Consider the following 21,828-nt stretch of genomic DNA (forward strand, 5'->3'; position numbering starts at 1 on the left):
TTTCCCCACAGCCTGTTTAAAGTAGTAATCTCCATAGTGGATGTACATCAGAATCCCTGGGGAACTCTTACAACTACAGATGATGGGGCCGTATCTCCAGAGATTCTGATGAGGTATGTCTGGCGTGGAACCCAGAAATATCTTTTTAATTGTTTTAATTTATTGATTTCGGAGGGAGAGAGGGATGAAGAGGGAGAGAGAGCAAGAGAGAGGCAGGCAGGCTTGTTGTTCCACATACTCATGCATTCATTGGTTGCTTTTTGTCTGTTCCATGACTGGAGATGGAACCTGCAACCTTGTTGTATCAGGATGACACTCTTTCCAACTGAGCTATCCATCCAGGGCCCCAGAAGTTCCGATACTCACCTAGGTTTGAGAACCACTGATTCAAAGGAACAGAAATTGATGGCTTTTTCGTGCTGATGAATTGAGATCTTTCTGGCATGGCTATGCCTTGAATCACTAAATACCTCAGGAGGCTTATGGACCATGGCCGTCACAGAGGTCCTTAGTCTGCAAACCAGACAGTAGGTCCTAGGTGCTCAGGATCCCTGCCCAGTGATGCACGCAGCCCGTGGCCTTGAAATGTTAATTCCTTTGTTAATTTTGACTATGAGATGATAGAAAGTGTTTGAAACCAAGCTAAAAATTATCAAAGCTTTTAGGATTTCAGTTCTGTCAACCTCTTAACTTGTTTGGTAGCCATTTTTCAGTTGAGGATACAAAATAAGAAGGCATTGATGTACAATTATGTAATGAATTTGCCCTGTTTTAATCAATGTTTATCAGTTTAATTTGCAAATTGTCCTCATCACATTAATAACCTGGGTTACTAAAGATGAAAAGTGCACAAGTATTTTATAGAGTGCTACTATTTCTTTCCTTTTTGGGGGTAATCAACAGGGTATGTTACTGGGCAGATAGGATATACTTAATAAACATTTGCTTCTTACTCATTGCATTTCGCTTGAAGTCTGGATTTTAGCCCACTCTAACACTCTTTTTCTTTGGTTTTAGAAAGCAGATGAACGTCCCACGTTCAAAGTTCTTCTGAGCAATATTCTAGATGTCATGGATGAAGAATCCTGAGCTCACCAATAAGCTTCCTGGTTCTACTCTCCCCCACAAACCCCAATTTCACTTTCTTGGGGGCAAACCTAGGCTACAGGCCCTGAAGCAGTTGTGCTCTCGCTGAATACACAAAGGCCACTCTCTACGTCTAGGGTTACCTCTTTAGTTCCATGGGATAGTACCTTGTGAGCAAAGGCCATGGAATTTTTGTGCCTGGTATTGTGCCCCAGAGAAGAAATTTCCCAAGTGTACCGAAACTGAATTTGGGATGCAAACAGTTTGGGGGAGGGAGGGATGTAAATAGCCTCACAAGGGGTCCAACAGCTCTTTTGGGTAGGCATTAGACCTTGCAGGGAGGGAGGCCGAATTTGGCAAAAATAAAACGGTGTCACAGACATGGGCGGGGGAGTGTTTTGATAAAATAAAATTACTGTAAAGCATGAAGGTTTCTTGCTCTCTCGATTAATCATGCGGCCTCCCTGAAATGCCCTCAGTGTTCCAGAAAACTGTTTTGTGACCTTGCTTTGGCATATTCCTGTCTTGAGAAATCGACAGGATCCTCGGCATTTAACCCCTCGGGCTCTGGGAAAGTTCTGCCTCTGAAAAATTCTGCTCTGAGACGAATTCTGCCGGAGCCTCCATCCCCAAGTCAGGAGGGGAAAACTCAGGACCGCTAAGAGAAGGTCCGATGAGTCCGGGCCGGGAACTAACAAGGAACCTGGGAAAGCGCGGACCAATTCGGAAGCGAGCAAGGGCGAGGCTGTTGGGCCGAGCACGAACCGGCCACGTGGTCTGCAGTAACTTCCTTTTCACTTGATTTTCTTTCTTTTCTTTTCCGAATAATGTCCACACAGCGATGAGGCGTTGGGGTGCGAGTCCTGAGACCTCAGTGCGCAGGCGGGATGGGGACGCGGGCGGGAGAAGGGAGCACAGACAGCCGGGAACAGAGCTTGGTGGGGGCGAGGGGAGTGGGCACACAGCCAGGAGGAGAGCCCAGCGAGGGCATAGGGCAGGGAGTGGGCTAAGAGGACCTGCGTGGAGCGCGCCAGCTGCTAGACTTGAGTACCCGACGTGGGGAAGACGCAGAGGGTGGATCCAGGAGAATCCAAACACAGCGGAACGGGGGGGTACTCCCGACCGGGGACCCGTGTAGAAAGCCAGACCCGCGCGAACTTTTGCGCAGGCGCAGTGGGCTCACGAGGGGGGGGGGCGGTCCCGAAGGCAGTGGGTTGTGGTTCCGGTTCCGTCGCGAAGACACGTGAAGGTCGGTGAGTTGCTACGGAGTTCATTTCAGCACTGGTGCCTCTGCTGGAATGGATTCCTCTTCGTCTTCCTCCGCGACGGGTTTGGGCTCAGTGGACCCACAGCTGCAGCATTTCATCGAGGTGGAGACTCAGAAGCAGCGCTTCCAACAGCTGGTGCACCAGATGACCGAACTTTGTTGGGTGAGGAGCCTGGGGCCGAGACCTGGCCACCGTACCTTCTTTCCCCTTGTCCTTGCCCCGCGTGACTCGGGGAGAAGGGAGCACCAGACAGCACCCCTTGGTTTCCTTAGATTTCTCAGGCCGACACGGGTAGGAGAAAAAGTGATTCCGCTTCTCAGGGGATTGTCACTCGACCTAGACTGTGTTGGTACAGAGGCTGGGAATCATAGAAGACTTATGCCGCTGTCCCAACCAGCACTTTAGGCACCTGAGGTTGAAGCTGCCTAGTGCTGGCCAGCAACACTGATGAAAGAGTCCCCAGTACTGGGATATAATTTTTGGAACTCCGAGCCCCGGGTAGTCGGCGAAGCTCCTGTTCCTGGACTCTTTAGGGTTTACCTTGACTACCCCGTGTCTCTAACGTCCCCTGTGACAAATGAGAGCCTCTAGCCTATTAACTATAAAAGTGGTGTAATCTCGCCCAACGTACACACTTCCTTGTCTTTTTGATGGGTTGTTTTGTAATATTAAACCGTTTTGGGTCCGAAGGTTAAGGAATTGAGTATGCCCCGTGAGGGGACTTTGGCAAAAGGGTGGAGGGCATTTGTATCTTGGGATCAAAGTGTTCTCTGGCTGCCAACGGCAGCATAACTGCCCTGACATACAGAATTCAGAGGCCAAGGGTAATTTTCTTTAGAAGAGAAGGGTCTGAGGCTTATGTACACAGCAGAAAATAATGACCAGAATTCATTTGAACTGCCTAACTTGGACTAGATACAGTCATCAGTTTCTGAAGTCATTTTTTCATAAATTTATGTTATTGCTAAACTCTGACCCTTAACAAATGCTTACTTAACTCCTGCCTGCCTTGGAACACAGTGCTTTGATAGTTTAAAAAAAAAAATCTGATTCATTACACTTGGCCCATGTTGAATGTGGTTAAGGACTTCCCTAAGACTTGGTAAGCTTTAGGAAAATTTATACAATTTCCCATTCACCTTGGATTTAAGATGGAATCAAGAACCTCTGGCTTAAGTATATAATGTTACAGAATCTCAGGTCATAGATTTTCTTTTATTCTTTGGTAGGTTTTTGGGTGTCTTGGCGCAGTGATTTCTCTTTTCACCCTTTTAATCCTGTAGTTAATTTAAAGGCATTTAATACAGTTGGCATTGTGGAGTTGTAATCAAATTCAGCGAAGGGTTAATTCATTTGTATCTTGTCATTTTCCTTGTTTTGTAATATCTCAACTCCACAATTTTCTGGTCCCTATGACGTTAGGCAAAGTATCTCTCTATGCCATGGTTTCCCTCTTTTTAAAATGAAGATTAATAATGGTACCTACTCTGTAAGGTTATGAGAATTTGATGTAAGGCTGTAGAAAATTTCTTGCCACAAAGTAAGCTGCTGCTATATGTGAACTATGATTGACAGGTCAGCTACTGTTTTTAGGTGAAATTTTTCCTTTAAACAATGAGTTACTCTTTTTTTTTTTTTTTGCGCAAAATTCTCTTTTGTGATTCTTAATCTTGTCCTGACCAGGAAAAATGCATGGACAAGCCTGGGCCAAAGTTGGACAGTCGGGCTGAGGCCTGTTTTGTGAACTGCGTTGAGCGCTTCATTGATACAAGCCAATTCATCTTGAATCGACTGGAACAGACCCAGAAATCCAAGCCAGTCTTCTCAGAAAGCCTTTCTGACTGATTTCAGTATTAACTTTTTGGAAAAGGAAGGTAGTTGAAGAATGGTTAAAGGAAAAGCTATGGGGGCATTGTCTCCTACCTTTGGCACTCATGGAACATCTGGTCATCAGAGAATGAACAAAGACCAATATTTTGTGTGTTTGGGGTTTAAGGGTCATAATGTGTATTTGGTTGTGCTTTTTTAATGTTAATCTTGTGAAAACAATGGCCAGATGAATGGAAGACTTTCTTAGATGCATATTACTGTTTGTGGGACTATGTTTTTCTCAAAGTCCCATTAACTACTTCCTATAATTTGGATAGTGGAACTGCTTTCTGTAATTTGATAGTGGGACCACATGGGTAAAATCTGTCATTTGCATGAACTTGTTTCAGATTTCTAGGGATACTGATACACATCTTGGAGTCTCTGAGAAAGGTGGCAGTGGGGGAAGAGTAATTTGGCACTTACCTGTAGGCCTCCTTACCTAATGTTTTGACCATGAGTGCTGGAAAATGTGGAATGTTCATAGAATACAGTTCAGCTTTCTAAATTATCTCCCTTATACTGTGATTTACTTAAAAATATGGTCTCAAGGTAGTATAGGCAGCTGAGTATCTAGAGGCCTTTAGTTATAAAGGAATCTAGCCAGTGAACATAATTCTCATTACTAAAGTGCCACAAGGAAGAAGTTCACTTACCCTGTATATCAGGGTCCAAGAAATTCAAAGATGTGCCTAAATAAGTTATAAAGACTTAGGCCTGTCAGAATTCAACAGCAGCTTGAGGTAGAGTTGCATGCCCAATGTTAATCAATATAGGTTCCATTTACTGCGTTCTTTTGATCACTGAAATAAAAGCTTCTATAAGATTCAACTCTGTGATTGAGAAGGCTTTCTATTCTGGTTATCTATCACCTGCACCCTGGAGAAATTCAGTGTGGACTGGTTCCAAGGCTAAAATGTAGTCAGTCTGGGTACCTGCTCTGTGCAAGTTATAGCACAGTATTCCACAGATCCCTGACCTTTTTGTGAGAAAAGGGAACCTTGAGGTGAGATGGGGAGGGAAAGAATTCAGTGCTGACAGTCAATTCCCTGAGTGTAGTAGAAGAGGTTAAATTGATCAGATTCCTCTCCTCTTACTTCAAATCCTGGGTAGACTGGAGTATAGACCTAGAGTGGATCTACTTGTTCAGTGCCTCTATGAAAATCCATGAAAATTGGGGGAATAACATTTCTAGAGCCTCAAGTCCTTTTAGCTTTCCTGCATATAGTCACAAGGAATTTTTTAAAAATCCTAATCAAAACAGTTCAACAAACATTTCAGTGCTTTGTGCCCAGGATTCAACAGTACACAGAGTCCCTGGCCATGTGGAGCTTAATGTTCTAGTGAGGGGAGGTAGGCAATAAACACATAAATATGTCAATACAATGAGTGCTATGGAGAAAAATCAGAGTAAGGGTGTTTGGGGAATATTTGTGGGGTATTGTTATTTGAGATAAGATGGTTAGAGAAGGCCTCTTTGGGACAATGGCATTTCAGCAGGGGCTTGAAAGAATTAAGTGACCAAGCCATGTAGGCTTCAGGGAGAAGAACATTTCAGGTAGAGGTGACGCAAGTCCTAAAGCCCCAGGGTGGGAGCTGCATGCTGTGATTCTAAGATAAAACAGTCAAAAGGTCAGTATGGCTGGAGTGAATTGAGTAAGGAGAATGGTAAGAAAGTCTGAGAAATATGCTAGAAATGGATTTGGGCTGGGGGGTCAAGGGTGTGTGGTGATCATGTAGGGTGTTGTAGGCCATGGCAAGGACTTGGATTTTACCCAGCAAGAGGGGAAGCCATTTGAGGATTTTTTTTTAGCAGACAAGTGATATATAATTTAAGTTTTAGGAGGGTCTGGCTGCTGTGTGGAGAACATGTATGTGGGGAAAAAGTAGCAGCAGCAGCAGCATAGCAGTAAGAATATCATTTTGAGGTCCAGAAAAATCAGACTTTTAGGGTAGGTAACTGGCATGTACCTTGTATCAGTATGCCCCTTTTGATTTTTTTCCCTACAAAATTTAGTGTGTTCATGTAAAAACCTCAGGTCTTGAAGGAGATGTCCTTTGGTTTCTTCCTTATTCTTCATTCTTCCTTATTCTTTTTACTATATCTTATTTACTTTATTACTATATCATTATTCCTTCATCTAGTATTAACGTGTTCTCATTACATTTACACACAAACTTGAATGTCTTTGTTGTACAGTATTGCTTGCTCAGCTAATACAATGAGAAAGAGGGTCTTGTCAGATTCATACAACATGCTTGAGCACCAAGGGATGTGTTTTGACACTTGTAGGCACAAAATAATGAGAAAGAAGAGTTAGAACATTTGCATCCATCCTCAAGAGGGTTAACTGCCAGAGCAACAATTTGAGCTTTTGTTTTGTCAATCTGAGAAATTTATTTTCAGAACCTTGACAGAAATGTGCTGTAAATCCTAATGACATTCATTCAAAGTCCTTGTTTCAAATATTCAGGGTAGAACATTCAAGACACAGCTGTAAAACAAAAGGATTGGATTAGCAGACTCTTACTGAAATGCAGTCTTTCTTGAAGCCTAATTAATATATAAAATAGAAAAGCAAAGCTACTCTGATGGCGGGGGTATCTGGAGGCCTGCCCACTGTTGTGGCCTCAACCCCCCTCCCTGTGCCCTGACCCCATGGTGCCTAAGATACTGACTTAGGATTTCTAGTGTTTTACCAAGCATATGCTGTGAAAACTGGAACCATACTATCCCTAGGACTTTCATTTAAAGCTGTCCTATGTTGTTTGAAAGTTTTAAACCTGTTCATGATCCATGAATGAACATTAGGAATGACAGATGCAAAGAAACCAAGCAAAACCTTTGTATTTATTTATGGTAACAAATCTCCATACAGGATTCAGATTACAAAATGGAACATCAATAACCTCCCTGTAAAACAGACTTTAGCCCTGGCTGGTGTGGCTCAGTGGATTGTGTGCTGGCCTGCGGACCAGGGAGTCGCTGGTTCGATTCCCAGTCAGGGTACATGCCTGGGTTGTGGGCCAGGTCCCCAGTTAGGGGTGGGCGAGAGACAACTACACATTGATGTTTCTCTCCCTCTCTCCTTCCTTTCTCCTCTCTAAAAATAAATAAAATATCTTTAAAAAATAAAATAGACTTTTCATGGAAGACAGTTGATTGTCCTTTTTTTACAACAGAAAGTCACATTTATTAATACCAAAGATGCCACAAAATTATAAGTAGGTTAAGTCATTCACATATTCAGTGAGAATTTTTGTTTAGTCATACCAAAAGAGTTCATTTCTCTATTACCAAAAAAAAAATTATTTGCACCTAAAAAACTATGTGCAACCTTCCATCTTCCCACTTGACTCTCTAAATTCCATTCTATTTTATATCATACCTGGAATCCCTGGTGGTGTAGCTGGCAATTACACACAATTCTTTTATATGGCTGAAAAGTAGCATTATCGGCTATAAAAATGAGGTCTATAAAATAATTGCTACAGTCGAGTATGACCTGATTCCATGATGGTGAGGTCAAAATCACAAGAGCAGAAAGTCAACAGGACTCAGTAGTCATGTAAAAACCAACTAACAGAACCTTGTGTGTTCACATATAAAGGCAAGACAGGACACCAATTGTTTCTCGTTTTGCTTAAAACATGGAATGGTAGGTAATGAAATGTAAACATTTAGGAAAAAATTTTCAGCTTTTGAGCAGATTGTTTATACTTTCTTAACTCATCAGTATTAATGTCAGAAGTATGATAGCTATAGTAACAATCAAAATAATTGTAAGACAGTTTTATGTATTTAAAAAGTCTTCCTTACCTAAAATCTACATAACCTTAGTCCCAGTCACCTCTAATACTTTCCTTGCATTCACCCGGAGCGTGTGTAACTCCAAAAAGTCAAGACAGAGATTCAGTTCCAGGGAGAAGATGATCCGAGGTTGGGTGGTAAGGATTTGCCAAGGTGGTGCTGCTGTTGAAGTTAAAATCCAGATCAATGTCTCCCTGACGCTGAAAACATGTTACCCTTATGGATATGTCACCACACCATCCAATACACAGGGCCCCCAACTTCCAAGCTTCCAATTTTTTCCACCGAGTAATAGATCCCAAAAAGTGGGGACATCTTGTTTATTTCCTTCTCGGAAGGGTCACACAGGCAGTAGCTCTTTAGGGTCTCCAGTGGCTCCTTCCTGTCTATCACTCCGGTGTCTGAGTCCACTGTGGTCAAAATGCACCTGGGGCAAGCCACAACCTTTTTCATTTCTGTGTTGCCAATGAGGGTGTCATCCCAGGTATCCTCCTCAAAAGCATCACAGCCTGTCACCACGATATTTGGCCTGAAATGGTCCATATTCACTTTCTTCTCCAGCCTGATATTCAGATCCGCCAGGGAGGCTTCCAAGAGGATCAAGATCAGGCTGCAATCCAGGCAGGCCACCTGCACCAAGAACATGGCCCCATTAGGCCTCACTGCCCCGGGAAATTCCTCAGGCCCACTGCAAAGCTAAGTGAAGTCTATAAGCAAAGCCACCAGAGTGCAGAAGGGGACAGTGACGTCCAGGGAAGGACAGGGAACACTTCAGGCTTGGAAATGGCCTGCTCAGCTCTGGGCTGAGGGCGGGGCTTTGATTGTCTTTTTTTCAAAACCATTTTTTCCTTGTATCAATACCTTAATTTAAAAAAAATCTTGGTCTAGGGAGAGATTATATTTGGTACAAACCAAAATATATTTCAAAAGGAGTAGAGGAAGAAACATCAAAAGAACTATGGCAAGGAAACCACAGGTGGTACCACTAAAGTTGTTGAGGGCCTATGCTGCCTTCTAAAAAAGGGCAGAGCAGGTGGTGACAGCAGTATGGAAAAGGAAATACTGCATGGGAATGACTGTGTAGGTACTGAAAATATCCAAGGTCTTGTTCAGATAGTTTACTTGAATGCTTAACACAAATCACAAGACAAATTAAGAGTATCCCACCCAGGGCTGGTTTTGTGTTTGGCTTCTCTAAAACAGCTGCTTCAAGGCAATGTGCAAACTTGAAACCTGACACAGAAACTAAGCCAACTGAAGAGCAAATAATATACACCAGGAGGTTACTCTGGCCATTGTAAGGTCACACTATGAAGACAGACAAGTGGAAATGATTACACATAGGGCAAAAAAGCCAAATCCTGTGATAAAAGAAAATAATGAATTACTATTTTTAGTACTTACATAAAAAAATGCTAAAGCAATTTGACAAATCATTACACTAGGTAACACCTTAGCGAGTGGCCAGCATGTTCCAGTAATTAGCCACTTAATGTATGAGCGAATAAAATTTGCGTATGTAAAGCTGTATCTGCAAAAACCACTCTCAAAAAAGCAAAGCTACTTAGAAGTGTTAGAAGGGATAATTAAGATACAGGAAACCAGGGTTCAGATGTACTGATCAGGAGCTCTACATGAACAAAAGGACAAATAATTTTGATACGTATCAGCAGTATAATAATAAAATAATAATAGCTTTGCTATATTGATGATAAGTGGACTCTTTACCGTATTAGATATTTTACACGTGACAACTGTATGAGAGGAACTATTATTACTGTGCCCATTATATATAGATGGAGAAGCTGAGGCTCATAATAATAAACATATTCCAGGTTACACGGCTAATATAGGGATGGAATTTGAATCCAGGCAGTTTGATTTCAGAGCTCATGGTCTGAGCTATACTAAATTGCCTCCTAATGTATATTTAAAGGTAGGAAGTGCCCTGGCTGGTGTGGCTGAGTAGACTGAGTGCTGGCTTGCGAACCAAAGGGATGCCAGTTTGATTCCCAGTCAGGGCACATGCCTGGGTTAAGGACCAGGTCCCCAGTAGTTGGCACACGAGAGGCAACCACACATCAATGTTTCCCTTTCTTTCTCTCTCCCTTCCTCTCTGTTTAAAAATAAATAAATAGGATCTTTAAAAAAAATAGATAGGAAGTAATGTTTCTTTAAAAAGCAGGGCTAGAATGACCAGAACATTTCATTCCAGAAGTAGGATGGTATAATCAAAAGAGTGTAAGTTTTAGAGCTAAGTGGAACAAGGTTCAAATCCTGACCCTGCCAGCATCTATGTGACTTTAGGGAATTCACTTAACCTTTTTGATCCTCAGTTTCGGTATAAAACTGAGTTGTAATGCCTACCTTACAGGGTTGAAAAAATGAGACATGTAAAATGGTTGGCAGATTACACATGCTTTAATTGGTGCTGTTATGTATTATTCAGAAATAAGCATCTTTGATAACCCTGGCAGACTTGGAGAATAAGAGGAAAGCAAGAAGTTAGTTAATGAAGCTGATTAATTGAAGCTGATTAATTGATGGCGCAGTTAATGAATCATATAATATTAAGAATTTTGAGTTTTATCTTGCAATCAGTGATGGAGTGATATAATGATATTTGCACTTTTTTAATGACAAAAGTACTGCATGCATGTTTTAAGACTTTCAAACAACATAGGATCGCTTAAATGAAAGTCCTTCTGTTACCCTCACATACACATTTAGAAAGATCACTTTAGCAGCTATATGGTGGCTGGATTAAGGAAGAGGAATAATAATAAATATTTTGCTAATTCAGGTAGGAGAGTATGAAGGATTCAGTTTAGATAGCGGAAGTTGGGATGGACAGGAGGAGACAATTAGAATCTGGGGGAGTTGTGAGAGAAATCTGGAGTAAAGTGGAAAGGAGTAAAACAGATGATAGGAAAGGAAACAGGGTATAAAAAAATGTGCCAGTGAAAGGATACCATGGATTGAGGGGAGCAAAAGTGACTGGAAGAGAGCAGAACTAATCATGTCTAACTGGCTGTGGAGAGGAAATTATACAAATGACTTTCCCCAGTTTTATTGTTCCAAATGTTTGGGTAACAACTGGCATTGTTTATTGTAGCCTATTTGAAGGAACATATGCAGAAAAACTTAAAGTCAGAAATACTTAAAAGAGTACTCACAAATTCAATGTTCTATACAAGCCAAGAGGGAAACAAGTTAAAATATAACTTTTGTTTTGCTGTGGCCAGTGTGGCTTGGTTGGTTGGGCATCACCCTATGAAGAGAGGGTTACTGGTTTGATTCAAGGTCATGGCACATGCCTGGGTTGTGGGCCACATCCCCATTTGGGGGTGTGGGAGAGACAACTGATCAATGTTTCTCACATCGATGTTTCTCTTCCTTTCTTTCTCTCTCCCTTCTCCGCTCTCTAAAAATAAATAAAAATTTAAAAAGACCAATCATTCAATAGAAAAATATGTAAAGGATATAGAGAGACAGTTCAAAGAGATGGAAAAAAATGGCTCCTGAACACATGGTAAGATTCTTTTCTGTTTAATAGAAATGAAAAAACCCTACACTGAGCTATCATCTCTTATATATTGGACTGGCAAAACAAAAAACATGATAACTGTTGTTTCTGGTTATAAGGAAACAGTGCTCTTACATTACTGATGGGAGTGTAAATTGGTACCACCTCCATGGACAGCAGTTTAGCAATACCTACCAAAATATAGATACAAGCTTCTATTCCAGAAATCCGACTTCTAGGAATTCATCCTACAGATATACTCAACATGTACAAAATGACATATAAACAAGGTTATTCACTGCAGCATTGTTTGTGGTAGAGAGGGACTGGAATTAACATTAGTGTCTCTCAATAAGATATTGGTTATATAATGTTCCTACAATGAGATACCATGCAGTTATAAAAAAGAAAACTTCTTTATATACTGATATGGAAAGAACTCTAATACATAATGTTAAATTAAAACTGCAAAATTCAAGACATAGATGGGGGGATTAAAATACAGGTGCACATTTGTTTGAATAAGCGTACATTATCTCTTAAAGTATATAGTTAGCATTGGTTGCCTCTGGGAAGAGGAACTGAGTGGTCAAAGGGTAGAGGAGGGAGGGAGACTTTTTACTATGTATCTTTTCTCTATGCCCTTTGAATTTTGAATCATGCGATTGTATTACCAATTCAAAAATAAGTATTATTTTAAAAATAAAAATTTCTCCCCACTTCAGAACTCAGAACTCTACTAAAGAGTGAAAAGGTGTGATGGAAACCACTGACAGGAATAAAAGCTCTATATTTTAACTACAATGCTTTCAGATGCCCCTAAACTCACATAACTTACTTATATCTAAGGACCTCAAGCAGGGCTGTGATAAGGGTGAGTAAGGCACTTGCCTGTATGCAAAATTTAAGGGAATGCCAAAAATTCAGTAATGAAGATAAATAACATTTAATGCAATATTTTAAAATCAAAATTAATTTTAAATCCATGATAAACAAAATATCCAAATTCTAAATGCCACATCCAGCCATACTGGAGCCTGAGACAAAAGGAAAAATGTGGGCCCCATAAATGTGTTTTTACATATTCTTAAATGGTTAATTTTTTCCAGAACATTGAAGCAGTTGAAAAAATGTTGAAAAATTGAGAAATAGATTAAATTCACAGTATTAAATTTAAATACTGTGTCTCCCCCCTTTCTAAAATCAATAAGCAAGTCTTTGGATGAGAACAAAAAAGTAAAATTAAAATAAAATAAAATAAAATAATAATATATGATTAAAGACATAATTGAAAATGTGAGAAAAGAAAAAGGCACCATTTTTTAAAAAAGACCAGGTAGTTTTGAAAAAAAAATTATAGAAATGAAAAAGTTTTAAAATTGAAAAGTCAATAGACATAATAAACCACAGACTGAGCACAGATAAAATGTGGTAAACTAGAATATAGATACACAGAATACAGCTCAGAGAGATAAAGAAATTGAAAATGTGAAAAGTAAAGAGACATAGAGGATAAATGGAAAAAAAAATGTAATGTTCAATGAAGTAATGGCTGAGAGTGTTCCAGAACTGATGAATTAAAGATGCAAATTCTCAGATACAGTATGAGTCCTGAGCAGAATAAATACAACTAACTTCACATTTAGATCATTTTGGAGTCTTCAGAAGATCAAAACATGATCATGATAGTACTTAATATTTTCTATGTGCCAGGATTGCTCTGAACACTTTACTCAAAAGATTATCATTTTAATGTTGGCATATTTTCTTCCAGTCTTTTATCCATGCATGTTTATTTATGTACAATAATTTTGAAGGAAAATCAGAATGATACTATTCATATAATTTTGTATCCTACTTTTTTTATTCAACATTTTCTCATAAGCATTTTCCTAGGTCATTAAGCAGCAGCAGCAACAGCATAAACAACTAACATTTTATTGCTGTGGATATAAACATGAATTTTGAGGTCAAATTTTGTGTTTGAATCCCAGCTCAACACTTACTAACTGTGTGACCTCAGGCAAGTGGCCCACCCTTTCTTTTATCCCATTATCTCATCTGTAAAAACCAACATCCTTAAGTTACTGAGTTACTGTTTACTAAGCTGTCTGCCAGGCACTGTGTTTAACACATGAATAATCAGATTTAATCCTCACACAACTTCTATGGGTTAAAACGGTTATTGCTCCTATTTTGCAGATGAGAAAAGTGGGGCTTAGAAAGACTGTGATTTGTCCAGAATCACATACCCTATGACAGTGCGCCGACTTGAATTCAGATATGTCTCAAAAACCTATGCTCTTGATTGTTACGCTTCACCTCTCTTCTTCGCTATCATTTGAATGGCTTCATAGTATGTACAAATCATAAAGGTAATCACAAAATCTCCCAAACTTTGCACATTTAGATCTTTTGCAAGTTTTTCCTATTATAAATAATCCAGTGAAGACCATCTTTGCATATAAAACAGTGCACTTCAGATAGACCCTTTAGGGTAGTAGATACTCTGAAGAAGACTTACTAAGTCAAAAAGTACGAGCATTTTAAGGTTCTTAATGTTTGTTGGCAAACTACTTTCTAGAAAGGTTGAAACCATTTACATACCTGTTGGAAGTGTGTGAGAGTAAGTTCGAATTTTTTTTTTCATGTATTGACCACCTATTTATAAGGTTTGCCCATTTTTCCTTAAACATGTTCATTTTTCTAATTTGTATGTTATATAGTTTTATGCTATTTCATATATTATATATATAGTATATGTATATATCTATGTATGTTATGTAGTATTCCCCTCTTACCTGGGGAGGGATATGTTCTATCCCCAGTGGTTGTCTGAAACTGGATAGTACTGAAACCTAAATATACTATGCTGTTTACTGTACATAAATACCTATGATAAAGTTTAATTTATAGATGCAGTAAGAGATTAATGACAATAACTAATAATAAAATATAGCAATTATTAAAATGTACTATAATAAGAATTATGTGAGTATTGGATTATTAAGTAAAATAAGGGTCCCTTGAACACAAGCACTGTGATACCAACACAGCCCATCTCATAACCAAATGGCTACTAAATGTCTAACAGGTAGGGAGCATATACAGTGTGAAAATGCTGGACAAGAGATGATTCAGTACCTGGGCTGGATGGAGCATGATGGTTCAGGATTTCATCATGCTACTCAGGATGGCGCAGAATTTAAAACATAAATTATTTCTAGAATTTTCCCTTTAACATTTTTACATTTCTTTTTCTTTTTTAGTTTTTTAAATTATATCTTATTGATTGTACTTTTACAGTTGTCCCAATTTTTCCCCCTTTTTCTCCCTCCACCCAGTGCCCCCCATCCCCCAGGCAGTCCCCACATTGTTGCCGTTGTCCATGTCCCTGGGTCATACATATGTGTTCTTTGGCTACTCCATTTCCTATATTGTACTTTACATCCCCATGGCTATTCTGTAACTGCCAATTTGTACTTCTTAATCCCTTCACCTTTTTTGCCCATCCCCCAAGCTCTCCCATCTGGCAACCATCAAAATGTTCTCTGTATCTATGATTCTGTTTCTGTTTTGCTTGTTTATTTTGTTTTTTAAGAGTCCATTGTTGATAGATATGTATTTGTTGACATTCCACTGTTCATGTTTTTGATCTTCTTAAAACCCTTTAACATTTCATATAATACTGTTTGGTGGCAATGTACTCCTTTAGCTTTTTCTCATCTGGGAAACTATCTGTCCTTCAATTCTAAATGATAGCTTTGTTGGGTAGAGTAATCTTGGTGGTAGGTCCTTGCTACTCGTCACTTTGAGTATTTCTTTCCACTACCTTCTAGCCTGCAAAGTTTCTTTTGAGAAATCAGCTGACAGCCTTATGAGGGCTCCCTTGTATGTAACTAACTGCTTTTCTCTTGCTGCTTTTAAGAGTCTGTCTTTGTCTTTAACCTTTGGCATTTTAATTGTGATGTGTCTTGGGGTGGGTCTCTTTGGGTTCATCTTGTTTGAGACTCTCTGTGCTTCTTGGATTTGTATGCCTATTTCCTTCACCAAGTTAGGAAAGTTTTCTGTCATTATTTTTTCAAATGGGTTTTCAATTTCTTGCTCTCTCTCTTCTCCTTCTGGCACCCCCATAATGTGAATGTTGGTATGCGTGAAGTTGTCTCAGAGGCTGCTTACTCTATCCTCATTTTTTTAAATTTTTTTTTCTTCTTGTTCTGATTGGTTGTTTTTCACTTCCATATATTCCAAATCGCTGATTCAGTTCTTCGCTTGATCCACTCTGCTATTGATTCCATGTAAATTGTTCTTTATTTTAATTAGTGTATCCTTCATACACTATGGTATATGTGTATTTTGACTGGTTTTTAAAAAATGGATTCCATGCCCCCTTTTATGCTGTTGAAGGTCTCACTAAGTTCACTGAGCATCCTTATAACCAGTGTTTTAAACTCTGTGTCTAGTAGCCTATTTGTCTCCATTTTGTTTAGTTCTTTTTCTGGAGTTTCGTTCTGTTCTTTCATTTGGACCATGTTTCTTTGTCTCCTCATTTTGGCTGCCTCCCTGTGTTTGCTTCTATGTATTAGGTAGAGCTGCTACATCTCCCAGGCTTGGGTCCAGTGGCACAGCCTCCTCTATTACCCAAGCTGGCTACTCAAGGTACAGCCACTATGTGGGCTGTGTACACCCTGCTGTTGTACTTGAGCATTGACTGCTGTTGGTACATCCAAGGTCTGTATTCTGTCCAGGGTCATACAGCATAAGCTACAAAACTATATGAATATGGCTGCTACTTGTGCTGGGTTTGGGGGTGCCCAGGTGAAGCCAAGCTGTGAACCAAGGCTGGCTGCTGCTAGTGCCAGGCCTGGGGCAACTTAGTAAGAGGTATGGGCCTTATTAATCCAGATGCTGGTTGTTTGAGATAATTTAGGAAAATCTGCAGCATGGGCCAAGACAAGCTATTCATATGGAAAAGCCACTTAAAACAGCTTGGGAGGGCCCAAAAGTGGGAGGGGTAGAGCCTCAGGAATCACTGGGATGGGGCAAATAGTGTGAGCCAGGTTGATGGAGACAGCTATGGATGGCACCCACCTGCTGGTTCTGTAGTTCTGTGGGAGGAGGGATCAGAAAAGGAATAGTGGCCTCTGCCAGTTCTTCTCTCTAGGAGAAAGCTGACACCCAGCTCTTTCCCTGGTGCTGGACAATTCAGTTCCTCCCTGTATGTCTCTGATACCTTTCAATCTTCTGCCCCAATGCTGGAGCTCAGAAAGAGTAAGTCTGAGTAAGTCTGTTTGCTTGTTCTTCAAGAGGATCTGCCATGGAGCCCAGCAGTTTCTGTTTTCCACAGCCTCATTCCCCACTGGTTTTTACAGCCATGAATTATGTGGAAATCTTTTCCTGGCACTGAAACCCTGGGCTGGGAGGCCTGGTATGAGGTTGGATCCTTTGCACCTGAGATATTCCAATTTTTATCTGCCACATGTGGGTGTGGGACTAGCCCGTTCTTTGTCACTGCCCCTCTTACCAGTCCCATTGTAGTTTCTTCGTTATTTATGTAGTTGTAGTACTTCAATTCAGCTCAATTTATGACTGACAGTTGTTCTATAGTTTAGTTGTGATTTAGATGTGGTTGTGCAAAGAGGCAAGCTGTGTTTATCTATGCCTCCATCTTGACCAGAAGTCACCCTTTAATTTTTTTTTATCATGGTTCACTGTGGGTAACTGAAACCACAGAAATCAAAACAGTGAATAAAGAGGGAACTACTGTATATAAAACATATTAAAGGTCCCAAGTGCAGGAGCTTCTGTCCCTGCAGAGTTGGGATGCATCATTTCCCCAGCATATAAATATATTCACCAATCCAGAAGCTCTCTGGACCATGTATAATTGGGATTTTTATGGAGCCTTCATCATTTGAGCATAATAGATTATTAATTCCATTTTCAGCCTCTCTCCTCTTTCCAGGGAATTGGGTATGAGGCTGAAAGCTCCAAGTTTCTAATCATAACTTGGTATTTCTGGTGATCATCTCCCATCCTAGAGTTGGAAGTTTAGGAGTCCACTAAGAGTCACCTCATTACAACACAATGGAATACTACATGGCAGTAGAAAAGAAGGAAACCCTCCCTTTTGTGACAGCATGGATAGACCTGGAGAGTATTATGCTAAGTGAAATAAGACAGTCAGTGAAAAACAAATACCATATGATCTCACTCATATTTTGAATCTAATGAAAACAAAAGCAGAGGCATAGATACATGGAACAGACTGACAGCTATTAAAAAGGAGTGGGGGAAGTGGGGATTGGAAGAAAGAAGGTGAAGGAATTATCCAAAGAACTTACATTCATGACTCATGGCCAGAGATAACAGTGTGGTGATGGCCTTATTGGGGTGGGGGTGGGAACAGGGGCTGGGTGGAGGTGGTACAAAGAAGAAAAAGTGGTGACAACTGTAATAGCATAAACAATAAAAAAATAAAATATTTTTTGAAAGTGCAGCCTTCTCAAAAAAAAAAAAAAAAGACCCCTATGACCCAGGAAATTCCAAGGTATTTAGGAGCACATAATCTGGTATAGGAGCTCTGTGCCAGAAACTTGGGGTAGAGACATAAATATATATATATATAGGGGTGGGCAAAGTAGGTTTACAGTTGTTCATATGGAAAATAATATAATAATTAATAAACAATAATACAAGAACAAACTCTGTGTTTCATGTACTCACAACTATAAACCTACTTTTGCCCTCCCTTGTATTTTCTATCATTTCACAATACCATTTTCTCATGAGCAATACATTTTTGACAGTCTGAAACCATCCAAATGTCTGTCATTGGACGTTTGCTGGATAAAAATATGGTACATTGGAACAATGGAATAACATGCAGCTGTAAAAGGAAATGAGGAACATTTCTATATACCATGAAATGATCTCCAGGATATACCATTAAGTGAAAAAGCAAGGCACAGAATAGTATTTCAGCATGCTAATTTTTATGAAAGAAAGGGGGAAATAAAAACATATATAACTTTTTTTTATGTTTTCAAAAATAAACAGTAGAAGTATAAACTAAGAGCTAATAAAAATGATTATCTCTAACAAGAAGAAAGAATGAGTTGTTAGGGATCAGGAATTAAAGCTAGACTTCTCTGTCTTACAGTTTTGACTTTGGAATCATGTAGTTTTTTCTTAATTATATCAAAAATTAAACCACCAAATCCCTAAATGTTGAAAACAAAAAAAACACAACAAACAACTCTAGATATATAACAGTTGGCAGAACTACAGAGAGAAGAATTATGCCAGGTTTCTTTAAAACACAATAATTTGACTACATTGGTGGGGTATACCCCAAAGACAAAAAGAATCACAGAGAAATCGTAAGTTTCATTCAATAATCATATTTGTTATTAATAATACTGTAATTGTTATTTTAAAACTATAAGACATATATTGTAGGATAAAATGAAGAAATAATCATGTTAATGTCATGAGAAACAAAGATTTCAGCATTAGAAAAAAGAGATAGAAATATATATAAAGTTGAGTACAAATTATATAATCTTCATTTTTAACTGAAATATAATTGATTTATTTTTTCTAAAAATGTACTTTTAATGCTTTTATAGTTGAATAGGTCTATCCTTTTATAAAGTCTTTATTAGATTTCCTCTGTTCCTACATTGCACCACAATCTATCAGACTTTTCATATTTACCATTTTATTTTGTATTAAATATTAATCCACCTGTAATTTATTTTTCTAATGTATGTAAGGTAGGAATCCACTTATATTTTTCCCAAATGGGTAGCCATTGTGCTAGTATCAACTATTAAATAATTTACCATTTTCCCACTAAACTGGACTATTGCCTTGGTCATACACTAACTTTTCACATATCCTGGGATCTCACTCTGGATGTGCTACTCTCTTACACTGATCTGTTGTCTAATCTTATATTACTGTTATGCTGATTTAATCACAATGGCTTAATACCATTTCTTAATATCTAGAAAGTAAAATCCTCCTTCAGTGTTCTTATTTTTCAAAGTTTTCTTGGCTAACCATTTTACCCAATCCTCTTCCCCGAAAATCTCAATAGGATTCTAATCGGAATTGCATTACATTTACATATTAACTTTGGGATAATTGATATTTTTATGATATTAAGTTTCCCCATTCAATAACACTGCATGTGCTTTTTCATGAGCTCATGAGATTAACATTTATAAAACATCTATAATGAAATCTTGTACTTTTCTTCATACAAGTTCTGCATCTTTCTGGTTCAATTTATTCCATAGTATTTTATAAGTTCTTTAAAATTTTTTTCCAGCTTTATGGAGGTATACATGACAAATAAAAATTATATATATTTAAGCTGTAAAGTGTTATTTTTGTTTGTTTTTTCCTTTTTATTGAATTTATTGGGGTTAGACTGGTTAACAAAATACAGGTTTCAGGTGCACAATTCCACAACACATCTGTATACTGTATTGTGTGTTTACCACCCCAAGTTGAGTCTCCTTCCATCACCATTTATCCCCTCATCCCCTCCTCCACATCCCCCCACACCACTCCCCTTTGCAGTCAACCACGCTGTTGTCCATCTCCATGAGTTTTTTCTTTTTGCTCAATAACACCCACCCAGCCTCCAAACCCCCACCTCAGGCAGCAGTCAGCCTTCTCTCTGTGTCCGTCTCTATTTTGCTTGTTCATTTTGTTCATTAAATTCCACATATGAGTGAAATTATATGGTATTTATTTTTCTTTGACTGGTTTATTTCACTTAGCATAATGTTCTCCAGGTCCATCCATGCTGTCACAAAAGGTAGTATTTCCTTCTTTTAATTAAATGTATTGGGAGTGATGATGGTTAATAAGATTTTATAGATTTCAAGTGTACAATTCGATAATACATCATCTGTATATTGCATTGTGTGCCCTCCATCCAAAGTCAAATCTTCTGTCACCATATATTTGACCACCTTTACCCTTTATTACTCCCCATGCCTCTTCCCTCTGGTAACCATAATACTGTTGTCTGTGTCTATGATTTTTTGTTTGTTCGTTTGTTGCTTTCAGTTTTATATCCCACATATGAGTGACATCATGTGGTTTTTAACTTTTTCTGTTTGACTTATTTTTCTTAGCATGATATTGTCAAGATCCATCCATGTTATCACAAATGGCAATATTTCAGCCTTTCTAATGGCTGAGTAGTATTCCATTGTATATATGTACTACATTTTCTTTACTCAATCATCTAGCAAAGGACACTTTAGTTATTTCCATCTCTTGGCCACCTTGAATAATACTGCAATGAACATAGGGGTGATTATATCTTTGCAAATAAATGTTTTGAAACTTTTGGGGTAGATACCCAGAAAAGGGGTTGCTGGGTCATATGGTAACTTTATTCTTAATTTTTTGAGGAGCCTCCATACTGTTTTTCCATAATTGTATATCAGTTTACATTCCCACCAGTAGTGAATAAAGTGTCCTTTTTCTCCACAACTTCTTCAACACTTATTACTTTTCTTGTTGATAATGACAATTCTAACAGATGTGAGGTGGTATTACATTGCAGTTTCTATTTGCATTTCCCTAATAGCTGGTGAAGTTGAGCATCTTTTCAAATATATGTTTGCAATCCGTGTGTCTTCATGAGAGAATGGTCTGTTCAGGTCCTTTGCCCATTTTTTAATTGGATTGTTTGTTTGGTGTTGAGTTCTATGAGTTCTTTTTATATTTTGGATATTTACCCCTTGTTGGAGCTGTTATTTGCAAGTATCTTCTCTCATTTGGTTGATTGCCTTTTTGTTTTGTTGGCAGTTTCTTTGGCTGTGCATAAGCATTTTAGTTTGGTATAGTCCCATTCACTTATATTTGTCTTTACTTCCATTGCCTTTGGGGTCAAATTTATAAAATCTTGTCTAAGACCAAAGTCCATAAGTTTAGTATCTATGTTTTCTTCTATGTAATTTGTTGTTTCAGTCTTTTATCCACTTTGAGTTAATTTTTGTATATGAGGATGAACAGTAGTCTAGTTTCATTCTTTTGTAGATGGCTTTCCAATTTTCCCAGCACCATTTATTGAAGGGGCTTTTTTTACCATTGTTTTTGGCTCCTTTATGGAAAATTATTTGCTCATATACACATATGGGTTTATGTCTGGGTTCTCAATTCTGTTCCATTGGAGTGTGTGTCTGTTCTACCAGTACCATACTGTTTTGATGATTGTCACTTTGTAGTATAATTCAAAG

At 38.7% G+C, this 21,828-nt stretch overlaps 2 protein-coding genes across 2 annotated transcripts in view; both read left to right on the forward strand.

Annotated features, from left to right (window-relative positions):
• The window catches only part of BTK (Bruton tyrosine kinase), a 30,992-nt gene extending 29,496 nt beyond the window's left edge, over positions 1-1,496 (forward strand). The window contains exon 19 of the mRNA XM_054572261.1: positions 1,018-1,496. Within this exon, the coding sequence (XP_054428236.1) occupies positions 1,018-1,089 (72 nt within the window). The 3' untranslated portion in view covers positions 1,090-1,496. The remainder of the gene's footprint in view (positions 1-1,017) is intronic.
• An 820-nt stretch (positions 1,497-2,316) lies between these two features.
• On the forward strand, positions 2,317-5,440 carry TIMM8A (translocase of inner mitochondrial membrane 8A). Its single transcript, XM_054572262.1, has 2 exons — positions 2,317-2,516; positions 4,038-5,440. Exons 1-2 carry the CDS (start codon positions 2,385-2,387, stop codon positions 4,197-4,199), a joined length of 294 nt encoding a protein of 97 aa, XP_054428237.1. The 5' UTR covers positions 2,317-2,384; the 3' UTR covers positions 4,200-5,440.
• Positions 5,441-21,828: the final 16,388 nt, after the last annotated feature.

Source organism: Pteronotus mesoamericanus, unplaced genomic scaffold (genome assembly GCF_021234165.1).
Source record: "Pteronotus mesoamericanus isolate MK-2021 breed Mesoamerican mustached bat unplaced genomic scaffold, CSHL_Meso_final contig_227, whole genome shotgun sequence".
Classification (NCBI taxonomy): domain Eukaryota; kingdom Metazoa; phylum Chordata; class Mammalia; order Chiroptera; family Mormoopidae; genus Pteronotus; species Pteronotus mesoamericanus.